The 24,036-nt window shown below is 39.5% G+C and overlaps 1 protein-coding gene across 4 annotated transcripts in view; it reads right to left on the bottom strand.

The window, feature by feature from the left end:
• sbb (scribbler) overlaps positions 1–24,036 on the bottom strand; it is a 202,182-nt gene that overhangs the window by 53,426 nt on the left and 124,720 nt on the right. For 2 of the 4 annotated variants that reach the window (XM_065220842.1, XM_065220841.1), the window contains exons 3-5: positions 19,666–19,789; positions 17,055–17,698; positions 16,871–16,994 (exon numbers count right to left, since the gene is read on the bottom strand). In XM_065220842.1, coding sequence (XP_065076914.1) covers positions 16,871–16,994; positions 17,055–17,698; positions 19,666–19,789 — 892 coding nt within the window. The remainder of the gene's footprint in view (positions 1–16,870; positions 16,995–17,054; positions 17,699–19,665; positions 19,790–24,036) is intronic. The other 2 variants (XM_065220843.1, XM_065220844.1) reach the window with 2 other exon arrangements.

Genomic DNA, 24,036 nt, shown 5'->3' with positions numbered 1-24,036 from the left:
CTCCCTAAGTAAAGAAGGGTGACACCTTCTTGAAATGGCGAGTGGGCTAATAGTGCGGCTGCCCCCGTCCCGGTAAAACCTTGGCAGGCCTCCGGATACGTTCAAAACTCGTCACCAATTGGTGATTGGTGAGTAGTAGACTCAGATGTAACATTCCTGACTTACGCCGATCTGGCTCTGAACACGGCCCCCATGAAGGACCGTGTCAACCCTAGCATGACCTCCCTGCTTGCATAGACAACCATGGGATCACGATAGGCGACTACATACAACGAGTGGAGATAGCGGCCCGGAGGGGGGACCCAACAGAATGGAGAAAAACGGAGAAAAAAACAAAAAAGAAGAAAATGAGAAAACCCAAAAAAATATGAAGGACGACGGCAAGACGCCAGAAATTGAAAACGGAGGAGCGAACGTGTTCGCAAGGAGCGGGATATTGCAGAGATCACCAGTGTTGAACCTGGAGGCAACAGCGAGTTCCAACAGCAGCAGTAAGCCCCAAGGTGAGCAGCAAGGACACCAAGGAGAGCTAGGTCTTATGCTAAGCCAGGTGTTCACACCGAAATCCAGCAGTAGCACACCCCAAGAAGGATTGCAGCTTGGGAAGACCAAATTGATGGAGGTCAGGAGGAGGATCAATGAACTCCATGACTTCATCAAGGATAAGAGCAACGTCCACAAGGCAATAAAGGAAATGGTGACGGGCATCAAATCCGCCATTATTGCTGCCGAACGTGAACAGGATGCGCTGAGGACGAGGTCCGTGCCGAAAGGGCACTGATCGAGGCCAAGGAGAAAGCAGCAGCTGAAATACAGGAGACGCCAAAGGGACCTCGAAATCCACGCTCGGAGAAGAGGAAAAGGGAAACTCCAGGAGAGGAAGAGGAGTTGAAAAAAGTCAAGAACGACAAAGAAGACAACAAGGAGGAAGGCTGGCGTACCGTCGAGAAGCCAAAGGAGAAGTGGAAAAAACGGAAGGAAAAAGACATGAAGAAGAAAGCTGAACAGAAGAAGGTGATACCCAGGACTCGTCGGGAGCGAAGTAAGGGCGATGCTCTGATCGTCGAAGCTAAGGACAAAACGTCGTATGCAGCACTCCTCCGGAAGGTACGAGAGGATCCGGAGTTGAAGCAACTAGGAGAGAACGTGGTGAAAACCAGGCGAACCCAGAAAGGCGAGATCCTCTTTGAGCTGAAGAAGGATGCTGCTATCAAGAGCTCAGCCTTCAAGGAGCTCGTCGAAAAGTCTCTTGGCGAAGGGGCGAGCGTAAGAGCTCTATCCCAGGAGACAGTGGTCGAGTGCAGGGACCTGGACGAGATCACTACAGAAGAGGAGCTAAGAAGTGCGTTGAGAGTGCACTGCGATCTGGGAGATGTCCCGATGTCAATCCGCATGAGGAAGGCGTACGGCGGCATGCAAACGGCGGTTATACGGCTTTCGACAGCTGCAGCAAATAAGCTGTTGGAGACGGGCAAGGTCAAGGTTGGCTGGTCATTGTGCTCGCTGAAAGCCACTCCTCGGGTTACCAAGCAATTGGAGCGATGCTTCAAGTGCATGGGATTCGGTCACCAGGCGAGGAACTGCAATGGCCCTGACAGATCTGATCTGTGCAGGAAATGCGGAGAGAAAGGCCATATTGCAAGAGGCTGCACGAAGCATCCGAGGTGTATGCTCTGCAAAAAAGAGGACGGTAACGATCATACGACGGGAGGCTTCAAATGCCTAGCATACAAAAAGGCGATGGCAGGCCAACAGTAATGGGCCAGGGCCGCTTTTAAACGAGTGATTAAGCAGAGCAAGTCGAACTGTTTTAAGGAGCTGTGTCAAGACGCTGATGCCAACCCCTGGGGCGACGCATACCGAGTCGTGATGGCGAAGATCAGAGGTCCAACGATGCCCGCTGAAATGTGCCCAGAGAAGCTGAAAGTCATCGTGGAAGGACTTTTCCCGAAGCACGACCCAACAACCTGGCCACCTACACCGTACGGAGAAAGAGAGGGAGATAACGTCGAAATCACCAACGAGGAGCTCGTAGTAGTGGCGAAAGGATTGAAGGTGAAGAAAGCTCCCGGTCCGGATGGAATCCCCAACGTAGCGTTGAAAGCGGCGATCCAGTCATCCCCGGACATGTTCAGGATGGTGCTGCAGAAATGCCTGAACGAGGGTCACTTCCCTGACAGGTGGAAGATACAGAAGCTAGTGTTGCTGCCGAAACCAGGAAAACCGCCGGGGGATCCAGCATCATACAGGCCTATATGCCTGCTGGATACACTCGGAAAACTCTTGGAGAGGATCATCCTAAACAGGCTGACGAAATACACGGAGAGTGAGCACGGATTGTCGGAGAGGCAGTTCGGATTCCGGAAAGAGAGATCGACGGTGGATGCAATTCGGACAGTGGTCGAGAGAGCTGAAAAGGCGTCCAAACAGAAGCGGAGAGGAGATCGATATTGCGCCGTCATAACGATCGACGTCAAGAATGCGTTCAACAGCGCCAGCTGGGAGGCCATCGCCGAAGCACTGCATAGAATGAGGGTCCCTGACTACCTGTGCAGGATCCTGAGGAGTTATTTCCAGAACCGGGTTCTGGTCTACGAGACAGACATGGGACAGAGATCGATTAGGATCACAGCGGGAGTTCCACAAGGCTCCATCCTTGGTCCAACGCTCTGGAACGGGATGTACAACGGCGTGCTAACGCTGAAACTGCCCAAAGGAGTTGAGATCGTTGGCTTTGCGGACGACGTCGTCTTGACGGTAACAGGCGAGACGCTGGAAGAGGTGGAAGTGTTGTCAACCGAGGCAATCGACATGATTGGTAACTGGATGAAAGGAGCGAAGCTGCAAATAGCCCACCACAAAACGGAAGTGTTATTGGTCAGTAACTGTAAAGCGGTACAGCGGGCGGAAATCACCGTCGGGGAGCACACCATAGCCTCGAAGCGTGTGTTAAAATACCTGGGAGTGATGATCGATGACCGGCTAAACTTCAACAGCCACGTCGAATATGCCTGTGAGAAGGCTTCGAAGGCCATCAACGCGATAGCTAGAATCATGCCGAACAACGCTGGTCCCAGCAGTAGCAAGAGGCGTCTTCTGGCCAGCGTGTCATCATCGATACTGAGATATGGAGGCCCAGCCTGGGTTCCAGCGCTGGAAACGAAGCAGAACCAAAGGAAACTGAGCAGTACGTTCCGGCTCATGGCCATGCGAGTCGTGAGTGCGTACAGAACCATCTCGTCGGAAGCAGTATGCGTTATCGCCGGTATGATCCCTATCGGCATCACCCTGGCGGAGGACAGTGAGTGCTACAGGCAGAGAGAAGCCGGAAGAGTACGGAAAGTTGTGAGAGTGGAGTCATTGGCTAAGTGGCAACAGGAGTGGAACACGACGGAGAACGGTAGATGGACACATAGACTAATACCGATTCTTTCGACCTGGGTGAACAGAAAACACGGAGAAGTCAATTTCCACCTAACGCAGTTCCTGTCTGGCCACGGCTGCTTCAGGAAATACCTGCATCGGTTCGGACACGCAGCGTCACCCCTCTGTCCGGAGTGTGGCAACGTCGATGAAACGCCGGAGCATGTGGTCTTTGACTGTCCAAGGTTCGAGGCAGTGCGAACGGAGATGCCCGTCCTTAACGTGGAGAATGTCGTCGATGAAATGTGTCGAGAGGAGGACTCTTGGAATGCCGTCAGCAGGGCAGTCACACAGATTATGTCAGAGCTGCAGCGTAAATGGAGAGAAGAGCAGCGATCTAGCAACGCCAGCTAGCGCTGAGAGTACGACAAGTGCATGAGCACAGCCACCCCCCGAAGTAGTCGCTTCACAGTGGTCCCGGGGGGATCCAGGCAGAGGAGAGAGTAAGGAATGGGTTTTAGTGGAGCTGCACTAGGCAACTAGTGGATACCACACCGTGCCACCTTCACTACAGGCCAGGCTTCTTGAAGCTTTCCTAAACCTTACTATAAAAAAAAAAAAAAAAAAAAAAAAAAAAAACACACACACACACACACACACACACACACACACACACACACACACACACACACACACACACACACACACATATGCATACGCAGACAGACACACACACATGCATACGCAGACAGACACACACACATGCATACGCAGACAGACACACACACATGCATACGCAGGCAGACACACACACATGCATACGCAGACAGACACACACACATGCATACGCAGACAGACACACACACATGCATACGCAGACAGACACACAAACACAAACACAAACACACATACACACACACAGACACACACGCCATTGGATTTTCTTCGTCCTACGGATGAAGGTAGAGTTTGCTAGAAGCGCTGCTTTTGTTTTTAGAACCCAATACGCTCTAATAGACTTTGTGTTGTAGCCAGTGCTGATAAAAATCCTTTCTTCTACACTCAATTTAGCTGAAAATGAAGAAAAACTTAACAGATAGACCAACTACCTGCATGAATTTGAATTTTGATATAAACAAATTCCCTTGATCTAGGCAACCTCTGAGTATCAAAAATAACATTAACAGTGAGCATTCATAAGGGCGTATACGCGATGATCGATTCTCTTCATCGATTTTCTCTTTTCTTAATAACTCGCTAGATTTAACGTTTGTCGGTGCGTTTGTTGTTGCTTTTGAAAGCCAATACAACCTATTACAACTCTACATTGAACAAATTCTACAAAATTGTTTCGCTTAGCTGTAGCAATGCAAAGAGAAAAACGATGAAGAGAATCGATCATCGCGTATACGCCCTTATGCATGCTCACTGTCGATTTGTTTTTCTTCATTCGTGGCTGGATTCTCATTATCGCCTCTGTTGTTGTAAATATTGATATTCGTCTTCATCTTGGTCGGGATGATATTGAGGATCAAATGCAAAATGATTATTTTCATTTTAAACAAATATAGCGCTGAAGAACGTGGTTTTTAGACATAAGTCGACGGCAAATTATTGCCTCAAGCTGAACTGATGATAATATCGATGATTTAGGCAGTGTGGTCGACAATATTCAAAATAATCATTTTGCCCAAAATGTCGTTGATTATTTTGCTTTTGAGGATCACTTCTGATTTTGACAATTTTGGGTTTGATAATCGAGCACTGGTGAATATCAACAAACGCATATTCGTTGATGTATAATAAACTCATTTGTTCATTTCGCTCGTTTCGTAACTACGAAGATGTTCAAAACAAACGCAATTCATCGACACTGGGTTGAAGCGATACTCCTTGCATGTGATGGTAAATGATAAAAACAGACACTGGTTGTAGCTTGTAAACTAACGCATCAGTATAAACGTATTACTGATTTGTGCACGGTGAAATCATTGATTATACTTATGTTTTTTGTTCATAGACGTATCGAACATCAAATTCTTTCTTCATTTGAAACCAAAGTTTTTAAAACTATGTTAGTTTCTATCGAAACAATATTTGGACAACTTACTTTTAAAGCTGCCTATTTGCCATTCCAATGGGTAGAATTTTCTTAAGGGTGACCGTCAGAAACTGACACGTCATAGGTCTAAATTCTTCAATATTGGAGGTTTTAATGCAAAAAAAAAACCGCTCATGAAATAATGCTCAAAGCAATCCCAATGGTCATATTTTGTTAGATGATTGCTCTGTAGGCTATAGCACTATTCAATATCAAAACAGCCCAACATGCTTTTCTTCAGCAAGAAATTCCTCAACTATTGATTCGGTATTAACTGATTCACTTCAACTCTGTAGCCAATTGGTTACCCATGCTGACTTCGGTTCTGATAACATTCCAGTACTTTTTGAAATATCCCAAATATGTTGCAAACCAAAGATGAAATTAATTATGCTCTTGAATCTCTGACTACTTCTATCGTTGAAGCAAGAGCTATCTCAGTACCAAAATGCGAGGTTAATTATCGATTCAACTATAATAGACAACGACCTTCAGTTCTTGATCGATCTGATTTTTTTTCGTAGGCGGCAATATGAAAGAACACGCGATCCCGCCATAAAATTATCTGGTGGGATTTACAAAAATAAATTAAAAAGTCATTCTCTGTCCTGAGGAACAAAACATTTGAAAATAATGTTTCGAAATTAGACCCGAGTTCCAAACCCTTTTGGAAACTCACAAAAATTAAAAAAAAAACTTCTTAAGCCTAGGTAAAAGCTCAGAAACTTGCTAATCAATTCGAGAAATCCCATAATTTTAGTTTGGGTTCTACTAGTCCTATTTAGGATCAGGTTGCTCGGGATTATCTGAATATTTTCTCCCGGGAAAATATGTTTGAGTTTCTAAATACGAAAGCTCAAGGTGATGATGGAGTTTACTATATCCTTATCAAAAATTCCCAGAGAGTACCTTGTCTTTCTTGGTAAAATTAATTAACAGATGTTTCCATTTGGCATACTTTCCTGATAAATGGAAAAATGCAAAAGTTGTTCCAATTTTGAAGCCGGATAAAAATCCAAGCTTCTAACGGGTGTTCACTCAAAAATGAGAATGATTTCAGTGCCGTCCAGCGCTCTTGTGAGAGCATCGCAACTAAGTTGCGTCGTACGGCTGACCAGGGCCCCTTCTCCAATATTCATTAACGTTTTTTGAAGAATAAACATTATGTTTTTAATAAAAAATACTGAATTCGTTGAAAAAAAAAATCTTTTACTAGCTATATGACTGAAAAAAATCTCATTTTTTATTGAACACCCGTTAGCTACCGTCCAATAAGTTTGCTTTCTTCAATACGTAAACTTTTTCAAAATTTTAAATAATTTTAAATAGAATGTTGCTTCTCGTCAATACGAACTCAATTTTTGCAGATGAGCAGTTTGGATTACGCCATTCGTCGTCAACTACTCATCAACGGTTAAGATTTACTAATTTAATTCGTTCAAACAAATCTGAAGGCTGCTCAACTGGAGTTACTCTTCCAGACATAGAAAAATGCATTGTACAGTGTATGGCATGAAGGTTTGATTGCCAAATTGAAAAAGTTTAATTTCCCACTCTATCTTATGGAATTAGTTCAAAATTATTTAACTGAAAGAACTCTGCAGGTAAATTATTAAAATTCCAAATCTAAAAGACCACCTGTTTAAGAGCAGGAGTTCCTCAGAGTAGCTTTCTTGGGTCTATATTGCATACATTTTTACATCGGACCTCCCTGTTTTGCCTCAGGGTTGCCACAAATCTTTTCTCACGGTTGACACAGGCATTTCCGCTAAAGGAAAAAGTCTTCGTGTTATTTGCAACAGACTGCAGAAAAGTTTAGATATTTTCTCTTCTTATTTACATATATGAAAGATTTCTCCCAACGCTTCCAAAACTCAGGTCTCGGGTCTAATTTTGAAACATTATTTTCAAAAGTTTTGTTCCTCAGGGCAGAGAATCGCTTTTTAATTTGTTTTTGCAACTGCCGCCACATAACTTTCATGGCAGGATCGCGTGTTCTTTGATGTTGTCTCCTACGGACATTTTTAAGACGGATCAAGAGCTGAAGATCGTCGTCTATTATAATTGAATCGAATTTAACCTCGCTTTTTGGAACTGAGGCAGCTCTTGCTTCAACTATAGAAGTAGTCAGAGATTCAAGAGCATAATTAATTTCATCTTTGGTTTGCAAAGGGCTGTTTGGATCGAAGTTATATTCCATAAATGTTCGATATTTCTCCCAATCAGCTCTATGGTAATTGAAAAAAGTAGAGCTGTTGGGTTTAGAAATTATTTCTTGGGATATTTCAAAAGTTACTGGAAGGTGGTGATCAGAACCGAAGTCAGCATGGGTAACAAAGTTGACATGAATCAGTTAAGACCAAATCAATAGTTGAGGGATTTCTTGCAGAAGAATAGCATGTTGGGCTGTTTGGATATTTAATAGTGTAATACCTGCAGAACAATCATCAAACAGAATATTACCATTGGAATTGCTTTGAGCATTATTCCATGAGCGGTGTTTTGCATTAAAATAACCAATAATTAAGAATTTAGACCTATGACGGGTAAGTTTCTGAAGGTCACACTTGAGAAAATTCTTTTGCTGGCCTACGCATTAGGCAGCTATAAACGTAAGTTGTCTAAATTTTGTTTCAACAGAAACTCCCAAAGTTTCAAAAGCTTTGGTTTCAAATGAAGAAAGAATTTTTTGTTTGATTCGTCTATGAACAATGATGGCAACCCCACCACAGGGTCCATCAAGACGATCATTTTTTATAAATGAAATAATTTGCGTCCTTCTTAACCTTATGGTCAGGTTTAAGGAACGTTTCAGTTAAAACGGCAATATGCACGTTATGAACTCTCAAAAAGTTAAATAGCTCGTCTTAATTATCTTTAAGAGATCGAGCATTCCAATTTAAAATATTTAATGCTTTAAAATCCATTACTGAATTTCAAAGTCATAACAATATTGTTTGCAAATTTTGCTCAAGTTTGAATAGCATCAAACATGGAGTTAGATTTAAACATACCAGAAATCATGTCAATTAATGATTTCTGTAAAAAATTCATTTTAGGGGCAGTAATGCTTCCTAAGTCAAAATTGTCAAAATTTCCGTTAGAATTACGTTGTTTAGTACATATTTTGATTTCCATCCGCTGCAATAGCAGCATAGGTAGCTCCATTAACTAGCTGAACATTGTTAGCAGCGAGGGGAGTAGGTATAGATGAAAAATTTGAAGCAGGGGTGATATTTGTACATACGGGTACGAATGTAGAATTTGTTCCTCGCTGACCGTTGTTAACAGCAGAGGAATTTGTACCTGGTCGGGAACGTGGAGCTTTTCCTATCTGTCGCTTGCAAGACTTACAAGCAAAAATTGGATTTGTGGTTTTCACCACAATTTGAACATTTCATTTCTTAGGATCTTCCTTCACAGGACAGTCGTCCTTTGCGTGAGAGGAATCACCACAATTCATGCATTTAGCTGGCATGTAGCAATTTTTAATTCCGTGACCCCATCCCTGGCACTTACGGCACTGGGTGAGGTTTTGGAAATTTCCCCCAGTCTTCCTGAAGTGTTCCCACTTCACTCGGACATGGAGCATAAGGCTAGCTTTTTCCAAGACCTTAAGGTTGTTTAGTTCACTAGATTTGAAGTGAACTAAATATAAATCATTAGAAATCCCGTTGCGCGAATCGCCAGGACAGGATTTCATTTTCATTTTGATTACTTGAAGTGGCACAACTCCAAGTAATTTTGCCAGTTCATCTTTGATCTGATCCAGGGATTCACCACTCGGCAGTCCTTTCATGACAACCTTGAACACACATTCAGTTTTGTGCTGCTTCTCAGTAAGATACTTGAAAAGACATTTAAATCCGTCCAAGGTTTCAGCCAATACACGGCATTCACCCCGAGTGAAAACTTAACTTTCGGACCCCCCGCATCCTAATTCTTTGTTAATATACCTAATGTTATTAGACTTTCTGAATTTTCTTATTTAAGTGCGTTTGATGATTATGATATCTCATTAGTCTAATTTAATAAATAATTGAAATCTCTAATTCACGCAATCAATCATAACCAATGCTGTATTAAGTACCTGCACTTGTGCTTATAATCTAAAATTAAACGTGTTTCAAGTACTTTTGATTTTGATTTATATCTATTTATTATATCTTTGTTCGACCCAAGTGACACCTTCAAGTGCAAAGCAAACTTATTTTTTTGTTAATTCGTTTATTTGTACAGGCTCGGTCGAATAAACTTTACAGAGCCGATTTATTCTTTATCTTCTACAATAAGAATCTTAAAACTAGAGTTAAGGGGGTTTAACCGATTACTCGCCATCGTCTCGAGGTTAGGGAGTTTTACAATTTAAGGATAGGGAAAAGTTGGGAGGATTTCATTTGTTTTAATATGGTAACTATTTCTAAAACACTTACTTAAATCTAAAGAACTGATGATTTCAACATGAGATGAGAATGAATACTACACACACACTCTTTCTCGCAAACACATTCATCCTTACAAACATACCTAATTAATTAAGAAAACAAACTATCTACAACCTAATGTTAATGAATTCAAAAATTCATATATGAGTTTCATATATTCCAAATTGCGCCCAGCCAAGATATCTCAAACCGGAACATTGGGTTGTCTACCTCGAGTCCGAAGAGAATCATACAAATGTGATCTGACTCCACGATACTCCGCACAAGACCAAAGGATGTGATCAGCATCCTGGTAACCTTATCCACATTCACAGAGATTGCTGTTTCCCATCCCCACACGGAACAAGTGAGCGTTTAGACAATAGTGATTGGACATGAGATGAGACATCACGCGTATGAAGTTTCGACCCAAGTCCAACCCTTTGAACCATCCAAACTTCGACACCTTAGGGATAATTGAATGTAGCCATCGTCCCGAGCTCCCTTCACTCCATTGATGTTGTGAGCGACTGCTGATGATAAATAGAGAAAACTTCACTATAGGCGATTTGTCGATCATAAATATCGCCTTCCATAGCGCCTTGCTTCGCAAGTGAATCCGCCTTCTCATTGCCCAAAATTCAGCAATGCGAAGGGACCCACGCGAAGGGATGATGAAAAGCGCACGGATAAAGCACTAAGCAGCTCTCGTCTTTTCAAGAGAAAATACGAGAAGTGCTTTACCGTCCTAATGGAACGGATAGCCTCGACAGAATTGAGACTATCCGTAAAAATAAAGTAGTGGTCTGGAAGAAGTGAAGCAATAGTATCCAAAGTGTAGTGAATTGCTGCCAGTTCAGCCACATACACAGAACAAGGAGCTTAAAGTTTTCGAGAGGCGCTATGAAATTCATTAAATGCAACTAAACCAGCAGACTCCTCCATTAGAGATCCATCTGTGAAAAACGTTTTTGCAGAATCAACATGGCCAAACTTTGCAGAGTATAATGACGGAGCAATCATAGAACGATGATGCTCTGGAATTCCGCAGATTTCCTGCGTCATAGATAAATCAAAATTCACTGAATTGCCGAAATCGGAGAAGACTACACGATTAGAAATATTTCTTGAAGGACTGACATCCTGTGTTAAATATAGGTAGTACAAAGTCATAAAACATGTTTGAGGATTTAGCTCAAGAAGCTTCTCAAAGTTTTCGATCACCAGTGGGTTCATTACTTCGCAACGGGTGAGGAGCCTCAGAGATAACTCTGAAAAACGGACGGATAGTGGCAACATGCCCGCCAGCACTTCGAGACTCATAGTATGAGTCGAGTGCATGCAGCCTAACGCGATACGAAGACAACGATACTGGATCCGTTCCAGCTTGATGATGTGCGTTTTAGCTGACGACTGGAAACAAAAACTACTATATTCTAGAAAAAAAGCAAACTTATTGGACGGTAGCTACAATCTTCAGCTGGATTTTTATCCGACTTCAAAATTGGAACAACTTTTGCATTTTTCAATTTATTAGGAAAGTATGGAAACATCTGTTAAATAATTTTACCAAGAAAGACAAGGTACTCTCTGGGAGTTTATTTTTATGAGGATATAGACAATTCCATCATCACCTGAAGCTTTCATATTATGAAACTTTTTAGTTATAGATCTTAGTTCGTCCAAATCAGTCCCCCAGGAATCATCAAAAATATTTTCCCGAGAGAAAATATTCAGATAATCCCTAGCAACCTGATTCTCAATAGGACTAGTAAGACCCAAACTGAAATTATGGGAACTCTCGAACTGCTTAGCAACTTTATGATCTTTTTCCGACTTTGTGATCAAAATTTTACCACCTTCCTTAAGCGCTGGAATAGGCTTTTCAGTTTTTCTTTTCAAAAAAAGTGGAAGTTAACAAAAGGGTTTGGAACTTGGTTCTAATTTTGAAACATTATTTTCAAAAGTTTTGTTCCTCAGGGCAGAGAATCGCTTTTTAATTGTTTTTTTTTTTCAAATACCGCCAGATAACTTTCATGGCAGGATCGCGTGTTCTTTGATATTGTCTCCTACGGACATTTTTAAGACGGATTTAGAGCTGAAGATCGTCGTCTATTATAATTGAATCGAATTTAACCTCGCATTTTGGTACTGAGGCAGCTCTTGCTTGAACTATAGAAGTAGTCAGAAATTCAAGAGCATAATTAATTTCATCTTTGGTTTGCAAAGGAATGTTTGGATCAAAGCTATATTCCATAAATGTTCGATATTTCTCCCAATCAGTTCTATGGTAATTGAAAGTAGAGCTGTTGGGATTAGAAATTATTTCTTGGGTTATTTCAAAAGTTACTGGAAGGTGATCAGAACCAAAGTCAGCATGGGTAACCAATTGGCTACAAAGTTGACATGAATCAGTTAAGACCAAATCAATAGTTTAGGGATTTCTTGCTGAAGAAAAGCATGTTGCGCTGTTTGGATATTGAATAGTGTAATAACCTGCAGAACAATCACCAAACAGAATATTACCATTGGAATTGCTTTGGGCATTATTCCATGTGCGGTGTTTTGCATTAAAATAACCAATAATTAAGAATTTAGACCTATGACGGGTAAGTTTCTGAAGGTCACACTTGAGAAAATTCTTTTGCTGGCCTACGCATTAGGCAGCTAGTGGAGGCGAACCAGCCCAAGGCTGAAAGCCTCATTAATAAAGTTAAATAATAATAATAATTAGGCAGCTATAAACGTAAGTTGTCTAAATTTTGTTTCAACAGAAACTCCCAAAGTTTCAAAAACTTTGATTTCAAATGAAGAAAGAATTTTTTGTTTGATTCGTCTATGAATAATGATGGCAACGCCACCACGACGATCATTTCTATCAATGAAATAATGTTGCGTCCCTTTTAACCTTATTTATTTAAGGAACGTTTCAGTTATAACGGCAATATGCACGATATGAACTCTCAAAAACTTAAATAGCTCGTCTTCATTATCTTTAAGAGATCGAGCATTCAAATTTAAAATATTTAATGATTTAAAATCCATCACTGAATTTCAAAGTCATGACAATATTGTTCGCAAATTTTACTCTAGTTTAAATAGCATCTAACATTGAGTTAGTTTTAAGTATATCAGTAATCATGTCAATTAATTAACAGTAATGCTTCCTAAGTCGAAATTTTCAAATTTTCCGTTATAATTACGTTGGTTAGTATTTTGATTTATATCCGCTGCAATAGCAGCATAAGTAGCTCCATTAACTAGCTGAATATTGTTAGCAGCGAGGGGAGTAGGTATAGATGAAGAATTTGAAGCAGGGGTGATATTTGTACTAACGGGTACGAATGTAGAATTTGTTCCTCGCTAACCGTTGTTAACAGCAGAAGAATTTGTATCTGGTCGGAAACGTGGAGCGTTTCTTGCCTGTCGATTAGAACGAGATTGTTGTGTAGCATACAAAATTATACCTATTAATCAATAAATCAGAAAATATTAAGTTACTGCACATTCACTACGGGTGCATTTTCAATCACCTGGGAAAACTATAAATTCACATGCAAATTGCTTACACAGCGCAAAGGGCAATATCCGATGCGACCCAATCAACATTGAAATACGGATGCTAACGATATGCTCAATATGCCTTCTCCATACACACTCTCTCTCTCTATTCTCTCATTCATCACTGCACGCTGATTGGCGTTCTTTATATACTTAAAATGTGTCCAAGTATCTTCGAGCAGGAATTAACACTTGTTGGAGTAAATCGGTAACGCAGTGTGCTGATCACCTCCTTGGAGACCGAACGTCACCCCTAGCAACCTAAGTTTTCTTAAATAAACAACGGTGAAAAACTTTTCATTCCTGTTCAAGACTCCACTCAAGCTAGTCGTTAAATAAAATCCATTCTACTTTTAAACTTTGCTGTTCCGGTTCTTTCTAACCATCAAGAAGACTTAAAATAAATCAATTGTATTTTTGACACCTAATGGTACACACGTTCTTCATCCGAAAGCCGCAGGGAATGTCGGAGCTAGAGTCGGTGTATAATGAGTCACGCCAAGAGAAAAACGTTGAACTCGCATCACGGTTTTCGAAGGATTCCCTTTCTTTTCACTTGGCAACAGAGGACCTCTACATCAACTTCAAATGACTTCTAGCTAGAACAAAAAATTGCGGCTGTAGTGAATCATTATATCAGTGATTTTGTCAAATTATCTTATCAAACAATAGTAGAAATTCTCATTACTGATCATTAGCAAACGTATCCCATGACAATTTAATGCTCACTGCGTGTTTATGATCATTTCTTCAATTTTATTTTATATTTTATTGCAATACCTTTCGTGGACCATTCATAGCATCGTAATGTTTGTTTACTTTGCACAATAGGTAGCCGGTTTGACAGTTCAATAGGTAGACTTGGCTTCACTCTTGGCGTGACTCATTATACACCGACTCTAGTCGGAACATTAAATGGCTACCTTACGACAGGTGCCGAACCGTAGGCAAAGTAAAAACAGCGTTCGACGCGAGTGATATTGAATGTGATTTCGACAAAACAAGAATTCTCGTGAAATATAAAGTTAAGTGAAGAAAAATGGGAAAATCCAATTCGAAATCAACAGTAAATCACAATGCGGACCCACAAGTGCGTATTATCAACAATCAAGAACTCCATAGTGAGGTGTTAGAACAGCACGAGTTCCTAATATGCATAATTTTGGCAATTGTGACCATTCAATTGTTCATTACTTTGTACTCGATGCTTAAAAGACGAGAGCGTAAACGTGCGCTAAAATTGGCTAAAAGTATTTAAAGAATAGCGGAGGTATAGTTACAACCAATGCCGTATAAAAACAAACTCTAGATCTAGAACAAAACCATCTAGATCACCCGAAAAAAAATCGTGTTGCATGTGTATGTATGTATGTAAGTAGCCACCATCCTAGCTTGGGTCTTGCCCTGCATGCGGCTCCACTCAACAGCAAGATCAAATTCCGTCATCATTCTGAATTCAACATACTGCTGTATGAAGGGCCAAAAAGGGTTGGACGGGCCCGTAACCAGAGGCACTTACGCGAAACCCGCGGGAATAAGAGAATTTCCTTCCAACAATATGATCCAACAAAATGAATAACGAAATTCGCAATACATGTTAAGCTTTCCACGGGATGATTTGTTTAAGAAGAGCGCGTCAAATTCATTGCAACTGTTGGAGTGAAATGTAACTATCTAAAATGACAGTACACATTCCCTCCTAGACTCCGGTTGGCACTCCACTCCATTGTCCAGTTACAACTTCAATGATGCCCTGATGCTCCCTCCCGTCCCAGTATTTATTGTAATTTGCATTATGAATTTATATATAATCATGTAATATATAATTTATATAAAATATGCAATAAAATAAAAAATATTATAAATACTAAAGTATTGAATCAATAGACCGAAAATCGAGGTTATTTAGACATGAGCCATTATATTATTAAAAGGATACTACCAAACCGACCATCAAACGCACTGCCCACAAAAGCAGACACGTCCCCTCGAAAATGCAATCGAGAAATGTGCAAGAACAATCCTCAACTGGAACGTACTCACCAAATCAATATATCCGGGAGCGCATTCCCGATGTCGTCGAACGGCAAAAACAGGGAACTCGGTGAGCAAATTTGTGATACGGAATTTTCACTGAAAACAACCGCGAATTTCACCACACCCAACTGCGAAACACGTTCAGAAGCACTTTTGGTAAAAAAAAAAAAAAAAAATCGTGTTGCATGTGTGAAAAAAATCATACGTCGTTTGTTCAAAGTGACGTTTGTTCAAAGCAAAACAATATGGCGTACGAACAGCAATTCAAGACCAACCATTGAAATGGCCTTAACTCCATTTTGTAAACAAACCTTGTAAAGCCATTTTCTCGCAAACCGAAGTTCGCAAAGGCAAACCAACATAATGAGCAGGTAGGGGAAATTCTCCGCCATCCGATTGTGGTTTAGGTTTGCGAATGAAGGTTTCAGTTCGCGAGAAAATGGCCTTACAAGGTTTGTTTACAAAATGGAGTTAAGGCCAATTCAATTGTTGGTCTTGAATTGTTATCGGATCTCAAGGTTCCGGTGGAAGCTTTGCCTGTATTCAGAGGTAAAAAACGCTAAATTCAGTGTAAAAGGATGTTCCGGGTTCAAATTAGCATATTTTTCACACTTCCTTTAATCAATGAATTTCGACTAAAATTACAGAGTGTGGCGTAAATACGGCAGCCTTAATAACGTGGACCAAGCAAAAAATATTTCAGGCATTGTCTCGTGCTAATATAAACTAATACATTTTTTCAATTGATTTATTTTAGCTGCAGTTTAAATCAAATAAACAATGCAAATCAAATTATTTAATTATTTGTTTTACTAAATTAAATTAATTTCACATGAAAATTAAAACAAAATCTGAAGGAGCATAAATATTCACGATTTCACAGTTGATACGATTATATTCCGTATTCCAGTCATTCAAAATCCATATGAATGAAATATAGTTTTCATAATCATAACGTACTATTTTCATACGCAGCTTTATTAAACTCATATCAATATATAGCGAAAATCATAAACGATAACGAAGGCGTGCGTTCATAATGCTATCGTATGAAATTCAAAACAAATTCTTTTGGTTAAAATCCATAAGCATTTCGTATGAAATTCGAACGATTTATTTCCTCAGTGTAGGAATAGGATTCAACTGCCTGTTTGTCCATATTCAGAACCACAAGCCCCCAACGACCATATAAAATCCTCTCCAGAGTTGTAATCTTGTAACCAAACTTGAAAGCAAGTGATTTTGATTGATTCCTACGTTAAGCTTCCGTTCGTGCCCCTAGGCACAGACCCTTCTACTTTTTTTTATAAATGTTCTTTCAGTTTTGCTGCGTTAGTTTATCGATCAAAATGAGATAAAAGTGAAAATGTTACTCATAACTCACAGAGCTTCGGGTTTCGGTGAAATTACTAAGGTCGTTAACGGGAAACAACGCTGAGCCGCGATTACGTTTAGCTCGTCCCTTCGGTGTTCGCGAGTCCAACTCTTCAGTTGGTGAATCACAAAATCTGAAATGAAATAATGACAAAATAGCGCATAATTCAAATTAAACAACAACTGCAACGTACCGTGGTGGTGCCCAGTCATGTTTTGTACAGTCTATCAGAGTACCGACGTATGTTTTACCGCGCCATGTTACATTAACAACTAACACTCCTCCCTCGGTTTCATGCCAAACAATACCTTCTAACGTAACAGACGTACCTGGTTCACATGGACCTAGACAGTCTGGTTCAGTTATTGTACCAACAGATGTTCCAACACACACGTCCACCATATCTTTTGGATCAAATTTGTGGCGTTTTGCGGGAGGAGGACTGGTGCTGGTCTTGTCATCCTTCAACAACACCGAACTTGACTCTCCACTGGATAACAGTGAACCACTGGTCGATGTTGAAGATGAAGCACTTCCGTAAGATGACGATTCAGTCGCAGATAATGTACGCGACGCCAACACATTCAGTAAACTGGACGGTGGCGTCGTAGATTGTAGCTGCGATTTCAATACGTTATTCGCTGAATTACTACTGCTTCCGCTGGAACTGGAAATGGTACTGCTACTATTGGAACTATTGCTGTTACCACTACCGCCACTACTGCTACCACTAGATGAGGTAGAGTGTTGGAGGTTTGATAACTGTGAGTTGTTTGCGGCCGCCGCGGAAGAGATCTGTGATGATGAATGTATTATGATTGGTACTGCAGGTTTATTCTGTTCCCAGTGTTACAAAATAATGTTTGCATCGAGAAAAGAGAAGAAAAATTATGTAGCAACATGTATCTAGCGTCACTCAGGTCTAATATATTTGGCATAAGGACATTTGGCATATTCGCTCTGAATCGACGATTTTTCAAAGTAAGAGTTTATTTACAATGTAATAATGTTCCTTCTTTAATTTCTGCGTGTTCTTTCTTTCTACTGCACCGTCAGGCTACCTCACTTTGTGACATCTGGCGGTAGTTTGTTTACATGGACTTAGAAAAATAAATTGATTTGTTTTTTGAAATGTTTTTTTTTTGGATTTTTTTAAAGAACACAGTCGTATAACATATCTTTTGGTCCGATCCGCTTGAATCGACTAACAGGCAAAGGTAAACAAAACCACCACTAGATGTCAAACAGATAAATGTGGATTCATCACGTGCAGCATCCTATTGTTTTAAGTGACTTGTGATATGTGGTAATACAGTGAACTCTTGTGGTAATACAGTGGTATTGGTTATATGGCGATAGTGGTTGAAATTTATGGAGAAATAACATTCATTCACTCTTTCGTGCATAGAATTGGTTCAGTAAACTCGATTAAGCTCAGAATTTCAGAACTTTGCTGAAGACAGCGTCACGATTCAAATTAGTATTATGGAGATATTAATTCATTATGTGCATTCAGCTCGTATATTGCAACAAAATACAGGAAGCTTATGCAACGTATCAACTAGATTACTACTACAAATAAAAGTTCATATTTCTCACAGGCCAACATCCAGGCTCGTGTCGTTTGGTGCGATAACCACTCTCTGAATGTTTCATCTTGGGGGCGACCCCGGCGTAGTGGTTAACATCCATGCCTCTCACGCCAAAGTCACGAGTTCAAATCTCACCCCCGGACAAGTCACGAATAACCCAAGAGTGTTAAAGTGACTATAAAAAAAATGTTTCAGCTTTCTTTTACGTTACACGGACTGGTGCTTTTGGTTTAATGTTCGTATAGATTTGGTTGAAATTTTAATTTGCAAAATGCTCATATACATTCCAAAGCGAATATCTCAATAAAGCTAACTGGATTCATGCTGCAATCTTCTGCAAAGTTGTTATTCATTAACTGAACTACTGAACTGAAGTTTTGAAAATCTGAATCAAATCGAGAATAAAGAAACTTTTTTATGATTTATGATGATGAGTGTATGAGTGTTATTTTTTCATGTATTTTATTCAAATTCCCCAAACAAAATTCAAACTAAAAGCGCCAGCTCATCTTAGAACCAAATGAGCTGAAACTTTCGGATAATGGTTTTCTCACCTAAAGGAACAAATCTAAGGGTTGGCTTGTGGAAAATTAGAACCTTTTTTTTTGTGGGTCAGTCTAATAGTGAGCTTCCTGTGCTTTAGCCTTGAGGTTCAAAACAACTTACAATAGTAATATCGAACTTACTAGCAATTATTTTTTAAGGAAAAATTAGTGTTTTGGGACTGGAATGCTGGATGCTCATTATGTCTACCCTGTTCACTATGCCCCTCTTACCTCTATATCAAGTTAGTGGACTATTCAATAAAGCAGGATATTTTATTTAGCTTATGTTGAAAAGAAGGAAAAAAACAAGAAAATTAAAGCATAATACCAATTTGGATGCTGTGAAAGAACGAGCAGTAATTAAAAGAAGGAATAATCATTGATTGTAAAATTACTTTTTGTTTTAAAAATAAGCCAATGTATAATTATAATGCCAAATGTCCGTTGTGTCAAGTGTTGATTATGACAAATGTCTTTATGCCTAAGTTCTTATGCCAAACATCCTTTCCAGTACCATTCAATCCAACAAACAAATAGTAAATAAAACATCAGTAATGACACCAAGAATTATTTTGTACTCAAATTTCTTATTCGTTAATTGATTGAGAAAAATTTAGAAAACAACAGGGTAACAGTTGTAAATCTTATTGCAATAATAAAAACTTACCTTAATGTTGTCCTTAGAGGACGGTGGACCAGGAGCATTCGGAGTATTACTACTACTACTAATACTACTTAACGAGGAACCCGTATTAGAATTCGAAGAAAATAAACTATTTGTAGTGCTTGTACTGAAATGAAATAAAAAAGAAAAAGAGAATATTAGATGGTTTAGTGATTGTAACAAAGGGGAGATGTTTGCTTCGGTACTTCTTTACTTATTATCGTCAGGTGGTAATTGAAGCCTTAGAATGTTTATTTTTTTGCAAAACGATGTTCTGGAAAATATGATGCAACTTCATACAATACTCAGCGCTCAAAGACTTCATTTACCGCCCTGGCGATAAAAGGTAAAGTACCTAAGCCGGGATGTCCCCTATTTACTCGAAGAAATCCGTCATTAATTGTAGCATCGAAATAATGAAAACTTAGGTATTGCGATTTGTAAATTAAACTGGACTCTTCAAAAGTGCTATAATGCTAATGAAAGGATGCGATGAATAGAGAGATTCCACAGGTAAAACATAGTAAAACATAGGTTGGGATAAAACATACTGGATCCCAATGGTTGGGATAAAACACGTCCTCCTTCTAATTGCCCGGAATCGAGCAATGAGATGGGACCCATGCAAAGGTGATGACAAAAGATCTTAAAGATAAAGCATTTGGAAGCTCTCGTATTTTCATGAGAAAATACGAGGACTGCTTTACCGGCCTCATGGAGCGAATAGCCTCGACAGAACTGAGACTATCCGTTAAAAATAAAATAATGATCTGGTGCAAGAATGGCGATAGTTTCTAGCGTATAATGTATTGCAGCCAGCTCAGCAACATATACGGAACAAGGAGCTTGAAGCATTCATTATGAAATTCGTGGTAAATATCAAAACCAGCGGACGCCTCTATTAGTGATCCATCTGTGAAGAACGATTTTGCGGAATCAACTCGGACAAACTTTGCAGCATTGACGGAACAATCATGGAACGATGATGCTCTGGGATCTCACGAATCTCCCGCGTCACGATAGGGACTATGCTGCGAAGGGCTGACATCCTGTACAATGACATAAAACGAGTTTGAGGCTTTAGCTCAAGAAGCTTCTCAAAGTTTGCAATCATCAGTGGGTTCATAATTTCACACCGGGAGAAGAGCCTGAGGGACAATTCCGAAAACCGATCAGAGAGTGGGAACATGCCCACCAACACAGCAAAACTGGATACGTTCCAGTTTGATGATGTGCGTTTTAGCCGCCGAATGGAAACAAAAACTACCGTACTCTAAAACAAAACAGATAAAATCGTTGTCCGGTACAACGTTAGAAAATCTTCTGGAAGAGCTCCCCACCACTGCTGGGCTATGCTTCCTAGAAAAAACGACCAACTCAGTTTTCTCCGTGGAGAATCCGATACCTAGCTTCAACGTAGAAATTAAACAAAAAATGGTGCGGTTGTGTGGGTTGTGTATAAGACACGACCGCATGGTTGACGTAGACTACGTTAAGCTGTGTAGTGACATTCTCGTGCATTTTTTTAGATATTGATTTAACATACAGTAGAAGTAATCTATGATTTCGGTCCTATGATTTCGGTCCTATGATTTCGGTCCTATGATTTCGGTATATATTTTGGATTTCCTACCTAGTAAAACTTGGTTAAATTCAGGACCTCATAAAAATGCGAACACATATTCTATTACATTTGGTTCCTAAATTACAATCAGATATGAGTAAGGCTTTCTTCAGGTGATTCATTGGAACGTCCAATATTGATATCAGCCATCATTGATATTCCCTACCACTTCAAGATTTCTAGGGCATACATCTTGGATGGTTGTGACATCACTCATGACATCTTGTGTACTGCACTGCAGCAAACGTGAAGTTCCAGTTTCTTTGTTATAAGTTTTGTGAGAGCTGATATTCGTGCTCTTGAAATTTTTATGTGGTAATGAGATTGATCAGAAATAAGGTTTCCACAGCGATTCAACTTCGTTCGCGTTTTGTAGACGCACATGCATCATTTGGCATAAGAACACTGAGCGTTTCTGTGGTGGGAAAAAAGTGACTTCCATGTCTATCACAGATTAAAAATTCGTCATTCATCGTAACCGCGATGATCGATTTTCTCTTTTGTTAAGGGGAGGTTCATTTAGATTTTGTCGAAAAAATCGATTTTTTTTTTTACATAAAATGAAAACTACACATGTGTAGAATATATGTGTCAAAGGATATTCCGATACAATACGTATTTTAGAGCGTCTCGAACGGACCCATGTCACGAACGAACCCATGTCCGCCAAAAACTTTAAACGCGTTTTTCTCGGAACCATGTTTTGAGAACTCTTGTCAATGATAAATCTTGTTCTATTCATCCGATTCGCTTCATTTAAACATAGTTTTAAAGTGAATACTTTTCTTTACGGCTTATACCTATTATTGGCACGAAAAATTGTTTTTTTTTTATAATTTTTAAACGAGATCAAAGTATAAAAAAAGAGAAAAAAATAACTTTTGTTTTAATGTCCAAAAAGTTAGGTTTTTTCGTTAAAAACTTGTTTAGGTTAGGTATATGCCGTAGGAAATTTTATGTATTTCCATAATATATTACAGTTACTCATTTTAGTTTACCACGGAAGGCCCTACAATTGACAGCACGGAATATTGTTTCGTGCGCAGAGGCCGACAAGATCCGCCATTTTGAAGCCGCCATTTAAAATTTTTCAAAAACAAAAAACCTTTTGTAGTCATCAATGTATGACGCAATAAAACTCAATAGCACAAGTTTGTATGTCTTTTCGTTTTCCCACAAAAAATTCGCAAATTTTGCACGATTTTCGACCAAATCCAAATGAACCTCCCCTTAATAACTCGCTTGCACGTAGATGAAAAACTACCCAATATTAAGTACTTTTCCCTCAATTGCGGGGTTCAGCCCAATGGTTTTAGAATTGAGAAAGAAAACATGAATTATCATGTTTGCAAGCAACAGAAGATTTGACGCTATCTGCGTTGTTTGATTTTTTCTCCCGGTCCAGAAATTTGTGGCATCGCGAGCGATAATTTTAATTTTAGTTTATTTACGCGGTGATGATGTTGGTTCACTCGCAACTATTTTTGAAAAAAAAATAAGTGTTTTCGAACGAAAGTGTACCAAAAGTGCTTCTGAACGTGTTTCGTAGTTGGGTGTGGTGAAATTAGGGTTACCATATGGTATCCTAAAGGAGGACATGTCCTCGTTTTTCAATAATTTTTCTACATCCTCCTTTTGCCCGAAAATGTCCTCCTTTTAGATCCTTGTATTTTTCCAGTAACATATTCATTAAATTGTTTTCAAAGAGCGTTGTTTGCAGAGCTTATTTGATTCCTTAGACTGTGGTCCCTTTTTCTGAATTCTTACTTAAATTTGACGAAAATAAATTCTCCCTGTTGTTGATCGTGTGATTTTCGAGAAGGTGTTTGTCAAAATTGATTCCTGGTCTGCCAGAAATATGTCTGGTACAAAGCAGGTTTATTAGAAAATTATCTATACGTCAAATTTAAGTTAAAATTCACCAAATGCAACACAGCCACACACAGATTGATTCCAACATGTATTCGATTTTGACGTTCTGGTTCTATGGAATTTTAGATATTTCAAGCAAAACTATTCAAATCGACGTATCTGGGAAAGATTCCCTACCTGATGATGGTGTTTGTTTGCGTGGGTGAGTTAGCATTTAAGACAAATCGTCGATTGAAGAGATTGTTTACAAAAGCAGATACGTCGATTTGAATAGTTACGCTTGATTTGTTTAGGCTGCTGCCATACTGAGAGCGAAGAGGCCCGCGAAGCGCGAAATGTAAGGAATAATATCAATCATAGGAATTCTTTTGTATAGAACGCTAAACGCGCCTCTTTGATAAAATAAACAGGTTGCTTTGATGTTTCATGTTGGTGTCAATGAGCGATGACATGTATCCTGATTTTTGTACATGTTGGGATGGTTTTAAGGCTGTAAAACTGTAGTTTTCATGCAAATCAGCTAGACGAGATTAGAGATGAACTAGCTTAAGGCTAAAAATCTCTTTAATAAAGCCTTAAAAAAAAAAGCTAGACGAGATCATTTCCAAGTATCAAAAATGAATTATGAAGGCTAGTTTTATGCATTTTTCAGAAGTATAACGAGAAGATGAATTGAACTGGTTACGACTACAATATATTTAAAATCTCAATTGAACCTGTGCAAATCGTGAATTTTGTAATATCGCACATATTATTAAAACGTTTGATAAAAACTCATTGTCCTCCTTTAATGTTAAGAAAAGGTATCATTGTCCTCCTTAAGCTCCAAACCTCAAATAAAATGTCCTCCTTTTCAAGTTTTTGATATGGTAACCCTA

This window comes from Ochlerotatus camptorhynchus, unplaced genomic scaffold, assembly GCF_037179485.1.
Source record: "Ochlerotatus camptorhynchus isolate MF236.1 unplaced genomic scaffold, CSIRO-AGI_Acam_v1.1 ptg000134l, whole genome shotgun sequence".
Classification (NCBI taxonomy): Eukaryota; Metazoa; Arthropoda; class Insecta; order Diptera; family Culicidae; genus Ochlerotatus; species Ochlerotatus camptorhynchus.
This window is presented reverse-complemented; position numbering and strand designations above follow the sequence as displayed.